The 6,000-nt window shown below is 56.0% G+C and overlaps 1 protein-coding gene across 2 annotated transcripts in view; it reads left to right on the top strand.

Annotated features, from left to right (window-relative positions):
* The first annotated feature begins 1,603 nt into the window (after nt 1–1,603).
* The window catches only part of NPR3 (natriuretic peptide receptor 3), a 71,139-nt gene continuing 66,742 nt past the window's right edge, over nt 1,604–6,000 (top strand). The window contains exon 1 of one of the 2 annotated variants that reach the window (XM_037128980.2): nt 1,604–2,906. In XM_037128980.2, the coding sequence (XP_036984875.2) occupies nt 2,159–2,906 (748 nt within the window). In that variant the 5' untranslated portion in view covers nt 1,604–2,158. The remainder of the gene's footprint in view (nt 2,907–6,000) is intronic. The other variant, XM_037128979.2, reaches the window with a different exon arrangement.

The following is a 6,000-nucleotide window of genomic DNA, read 5'->3' as shown; positions in this document are numbered from 1 at the left end:
ATGAAAGTTCTCGTAGGAGTTAGAGGCTCCTCCATCAGGAATCATAGTGCATAACCTGAAATTTAAATGATCCAGAGGATAAAAAGTTACCAATAACTACATTTTCGGTTCCAGAAAAGACCGAAGGAGGATGCTGTTAACGGCAGCGGGCGCTGATGCCTGAACTTGCCACATGTCTGGAAACCCCTATTTGCCTTTTCACGTCTCCAACGAGAGCGAGAGCGATTGATCTCTGGCCTCGGCGTTCAAACAAATAGACAGGCAGACAGACAGACAGACAGAGAAACAAACTGGCAGCACCTGGGATGGGGGCACCAGCGATATCAGTTGGCTTCGAGTTTCTGCCGAAAGAGGGCGTTAGTCTAAGACAAATACACATTTGCGGACACGGCACCCAGTAGTCAAATGAAAGACATTTTAAAACACTTTCAATTTATTTTAATTTGTGGGACTTAAATTTCAGAACTTGCCTGTCCAGTGTAGCACGTTCCCATGGCCAATGACCTCAGCGTGTTAGCTACCACGTTCAGAGGGTCAAGTTCGTTTGGACTGGCCCTGCAGCGCGGACTTCTCGGCGGCCGTTTCCATCCTGGTCTCTACTGCGGTTGTGGCTGTGACCAGTGACAGGACTGCGTCTCCGAGGGAAGACCTTTCCGGGCGCTGCAGAATTCTGAGCACAGTCTCGCGCGCTCCCTAGGAGACGCGGTTGGATTTCCGAGCGCGAGACCGGGAGCTGAGCGTGCGCCTGCGCCCAGGGGACCCTCAGGGTAACGATTTGAGGAGAAGGTCTCTTTACTTAGTTACCTGGTTTAGCAAACAGAGTTCGGAGGACCTCTTGAAGATGCTTCTCAGACTTTCTATCACTTCCAGAAACCGAACCGTTCGCTCGCCTTTGGGAGCAACAAGTTTCGCTTTCCTGCTCGCTCGCAGTACGCCGGCAGAGGGTCTGTGCGCAGGGACACGGTCATCCCCGCTACGCGGGGACTCTAGCTCGAACCCTGGCAGCCCAGAGGCAGGGGACTGACGCTAAACTGGGGAAGGAGTGGCGTGACTAACACCCCAGCTAGCAGGGCGTTCGAGGTCCGAGATCGAGGCTCCAGCATAGGGTTCGTGGTCCCCGTTCCCTCACTTTGCGCCGGGGGACAGGTAAGGTCGCGTGCCGGCCGGAGTTTGCGCGTCTGGAGAGAATGTGGCCGGACTGAGAAAGAGGTGAGAGAGAACCGGACCCACGGATTTTTGCAACCAAGCTACTAATTTTTAGGACCACCCCTTTCTCTAATCCTGTTGTTTATTTTTGCATGATGTGAGTGTGCCTGCACGCATTTGTGTCCTTTCGAAAGCATTTCCTTTTTTAAAGCCTAATGCTGGAGAGAGCGCTCTTGTGCGGGGCGAGGAAAGGTGGAGACCCCAGAGGCGTTGCAGTGTGGTGGGGTCTCCAGCGGGTGCAGACGTGGGCAACTGTGGCTGTAAGGAAAAGGCCGAGGGCTAGCGGGGAGTAGGGGTTACCGACAAGTGTGGGATGGGAAGGGAAGGGGTGCGGGGAGGAGTCCTGATGTAAGAATGCTAATGAGAGGCTCCCCCAGCCCAACCCCCACCTCTCCCCACCCCCACATCCCCACCCGCTGGAAATACAAGCCGTCCTTGGCGCGCCATGTGTGGTAACACGCTCCGCCGCTGCCACGCTATTTAAACGCCGGTTATGGATCCAGGAACCGGCGCGAATCAATGAGATCAAACGCGAGGGAGATGCACCGTCAATTACAAGCACTTGGAAAGTCTAACTTTTTTTCTTTTACAAATAAGGTTTCAAAAGCTACCTTAGCAACGCCCATATAGAAGCCACCTCTAAGCAAAATAGCATATATAAAGGGAGGGCGAATATATATATTTATAATAAGTATATATAAATATTTACAGGCCTACAGGTTTACACCCGGTGAACTTTTTCTTCTTTCTTTTTTTTTTTAAACGAAGGATATTACAAAGGACTCTTCTTTTTCTCTATCTTTTGGCGAGTTAGCGAAGGGGGTATTTTATTTTCTTGGAGCGCCCAACGGGGCGCAGGGACTTTGGAGAGAAGAGTGGGGAGGAAGGAGGAAGGCTGGGTGGGGGGCAGAGGGCGAGTCAGCAGTGAGGGCAGGCGCTTTCCTGCGGCACGATGCGGTCCCAGCTGGTGCGGACTTTTGTCCTGTTTGGCTGGGCGTTGCTAGCCGGCAGCACGGGTGGCGGCGGCGGGGGCGAGGTCCGGAGCGGCGGCGGGCGCCGGGAAAGAGAGGCTCTGCCACCGCAGAAGATCGAGGTGCTGGTGTTGTTGCCCCAGGACGACTCCTACCTGTTCTCCTTGGCCCGTGTACGGCCGGCCATCGAATATGCGCTGCGCAGTGTGGAGGGCAACGCGACTGGGCAGCGCCTTCTGCCACCAGGCACTCGTTTCCAGGTGGCCTATGAAGACTCAGACTGCGGCAACCGCGCGCTCTTCAGCCTGGTGGACCGCGTGGCAGCTGCGCGGGGAGCCAAGCCCGACCTCATTCTCGGGCCAGTGTGCGAATACGCGGCGGCGCCGGTGGCCCGGCTCGCGTCGCACTGGGACCTGCCCATGCTGTCGGCCGGGGCGCTAGCCGCCGGCTTCCAGCACAAGGACTCGGAATACTCGCACCTCACGCGGGTGTCGCCCGCGTATGCTAAGATGGGCGAGATGATGCTCGCCCTGTTCCGCCACCACCAGTGGAGCCGCGCCGCGCTGGTGTACAATGACGACAAGCTGGAACGGAACTGCTACTTCACCCTCGAGGGGGTCCACGAGGTCTTCCAGGAGGAAGGTTTGCATACATCCTCCTACAGTTTCGATGAGACCAAAGACTTGGACCTGGACGACATCGTGCGCTACATCCAGGCCAGTGAGCGAGGTGAGCAGGAGAGGGCCCCTGCGGTAGGCAACCCAACCGCTCTCCGCGGCTCTGCTCCACACCCACCGCTCCTCTGTGGACCCCCCTCCCCCCTCCCTCTGCACTAAGGACTGGGAGGGCGAGCATTCAGGGACTTGCCCGGGTGTGCTCTGTATGGCCACCGTGATCTTTAATCAGAGACCGTTGCTGTAGTGGGGTGAACGTAGAAGGTCCTGGGGACGTGATGGAGCCTGGGGGAGGGGCGTCTTACTCGCAGCTCCGACAGGTGCTGTCAAACTGCCTGGGTTTTTTCTTGCTTCCCCTCTCCTGCGCCTGGCTAGCGATTAGGGGCGCATTCCTGATTAGGGGCGCACTCCTGGTGCCCTGCTCCGACTAGGATCTGAAGGCATAAGGAGGCCGAAGCAACTTGTTCCCTGTCCTTTCCTGACGCGCGCCCCTTCCTAGTGCGGAAGCGCGTGCGGATTCTGCAGCCTGCGCGCCGCCACATGGGTAGCGCAGGTCTCCGGGTTTCCCGGCTGCGCCTTCCGCAGACCCCAGCTTTCTTTTAAAGGCTCATTTATCGCCCTTCTCATTCCTTCCATGGCTCCTCCAGCCTCTTATAAACGAGCCTCTGTGGTTTCTACCAAAAATGCCTTGCTGTGTCTGGGCTCAGGCGACACTCAGTTCCCGGGGCGTGTTGGGCATCACGATCTCTAAAACGCAGGGAAGGAGGCTTTGCGGGAGCGAGCTCTCGAGAAGTGGGCGCCGAACCTCCTTCCCACGTGCTCCCCAAGTTTTCTCTGCGGGTCTTTAGGGGTGTGACTAAGCACCGGACTGGAGGAAGAGCTCAAGGCTGAGGATGGTGGCTAGGCTACAGGGAGTGGGAGAAGCGGGTGGTCACGGGTACAGCATCACGAAAGCCCCCAATGTGGCCCCTCTTACTACAGAGTAGGTTGCGGGAATGGCGGGCTGAGATCTCAGCAGAACGCAGTTCCCTTCCTCTGAGTGTCAGGTTTGGGGAGGAGAGAGCTGGAGGAATCGGCCTCTGCTCCAGCTCACGCCTGGATTGTAAACAAAGCACTCCCAGCCAAGCTCCCCACGACCCCACTCCGGGAGACCGAAGTGGACAGGGGCTGAGCCAGGTGCGGGGCTAGCCCGCCACTGGTCACGGCCTGGTTGCTGGGCCCTGGCTGTGAGAGAGAGCGAGACTGGAGGCTGAGAGTCTCAGGAACAGGTGAGAGTGGGCAGGGGAGCCCTGGAGCATGGCGCTGTGGCCACCTCGGACTCGTAAAGAACGCACTTTTCAGAGCGCGGAGGCGGGAGGTGTTGACAGTGGGGATGCGTGGCCAAGTTTTGAGCTTTCGAACTCCGGGCTGTCTGCGCCGAATCCCTGCCAGCCAAGCAGGCGGGGCTCGCGGGCTTTGCTGATTATGAAAAAGGGCACTTGTCTCCAACGGCTGCGGACTCGCCCCGCCCCGCCGAGAAACCCACACCCACTTCTTAACCCCTAGTCCCCAGATTACTGCAGACCTCGGGCTGCTCTGGCCCCCGGAACTGGAACCGAGTCTTGGGTTCTCTGCTTTCTAGGGCTGGGAGCTGGGGGCTGCAGACGTCCCAGGGCTGGCCGGGCATGGGGGTGTGTCCCCCTACCCGCAAGATCCAGCTCTGCCAGCGCGTCCGCGTTGCCATTGCCCTGAAAGTCTCAGTGCTGGGAGTGATTTCTGAGCATGTGGCCTGGAATTCCTGGCCGACGGGATCTGTCATTCCAGATGAGGGCAGATCAGGGCCACGGCCACGGCCACGGGCCCCTCAACTTCACGAGGGGTGGCTGAGGGGAGGGGCCAAGGGAGGCAGCATTGTTCTGGGGGGGGGGCCTGGGGGCTTCAGAGGGCTTGGACTGCGTTCTGCTGCTGCGGATTATTTTTGAATTCCTAAAGCCTCTTCGATGTTCCCAGTCCCTTTGCTTTTATTTCCCTTTCCTCCCAAGTCTGAACTGGTTCGCTGGGCTGATCTGTGTATTTTGCAGGTGACAAACGTTACCATCCCTGCTCTAAGACTGTTGCCAACAGCGACTTGGCGGGTGTTGGAAATGCAAAATAGTTTCTCCCCTAAGTCCTCCCTCCCTCCCAGAAATTCCCTACCCTCAAAAGAAAAAGTTGCTTAATGACAAAGCTCTCCGTGGGGATCTTTCACCTTTTGCTAATCACCATTACTTTACTATAAGCAGTTAATGGGTTAAACAGGGGTTCAGTGGAGTTTGATTTCCAGAGTGTTTGTCCTGGCTCAGGCGCTCCCTGGAGGGTGAGCTCGGACTGCTTCTAAACTGCTCTTCTTCTTCCGGTTCCTCAGGTAAAGTGGGGGTAGTGGGGACAGCCCGGTTTTAGGGGTGCTGGGAAGATTAACTGAGCTAACTCGCCGGCGCAGCGGTGCTTAGTAAACGTGCGGTTTTATTATCGTGGTTATCAGTTTATACACGCGACAATCACCTGCACTAGACGGAGGAGGAGAGACCAGATCCTGGGGAAAGAACCCTGGGGTGAGCAGCAGATGCTCTGGATTGGGCAAGTCTTTTACCTTCTCTGAGGCTGAATTTCCTCCTCTGGGGAAGGGCAAGTTCGCGTGAGACTCAGGCCCCTTCAGGCTGATGTTGGGGGGGGGGTCCCGATTTGTAGTCACTCAAGTGTAAAAGTGTAACTGACTGTGTTTTTGTTTTTAAGAACTCTATAGTAAATATCGTGGAACTAGAGAGCCCCTACCACCGCTTTTGGAGAGAATATTTTTAGCACTTTTTTTTTGGGAATTAAGTTCATGTTCAAAATCAGATAACAATTTTTCAGAAAACAACTTATTTATTTATTTTTATTTTGAGAGAGAGTAAGGGAGGGAGAAAGTGTGGGAGAGCAACACTGACGGATGTGTTGCTTGATCAGGGACCAAACGTGCAACCAGGCAAGTGCGCGGACTGGGAATCGAACCAGCGGCCTTTTTGTTTGTGGGACCACGCCCAACCAACTGAGCCACACCAGCCAGGGCCAGATCGCACGTGTTTGTGTCTCTGACAGGGGAAACACTACCCATGCCACTATTTCAAACAATACTGTGACTGAAATGTCAT

Source organism: Artibeus jamaicensis, unplaced genomic scaffold (assembly GCF_021234435.1).
Source record: "Artibeus jamaicensis isolate MK-2021 breed Jamaican fruit bat unplaced genomic scaffold, CSHL_Jam_final scaffold_369, whole genome shotgun sequence".
NCBI lineage: Eukaryota > Metazoa > Chordata > Mammalia > Chiroptera > Phyllostomidae > Artibeus > Artibeus jamaicensis.
Note: the sequence above shows the minus strand (reverse complement) of the source record. Positions and strands in the feature narration are given on the sequence as shown.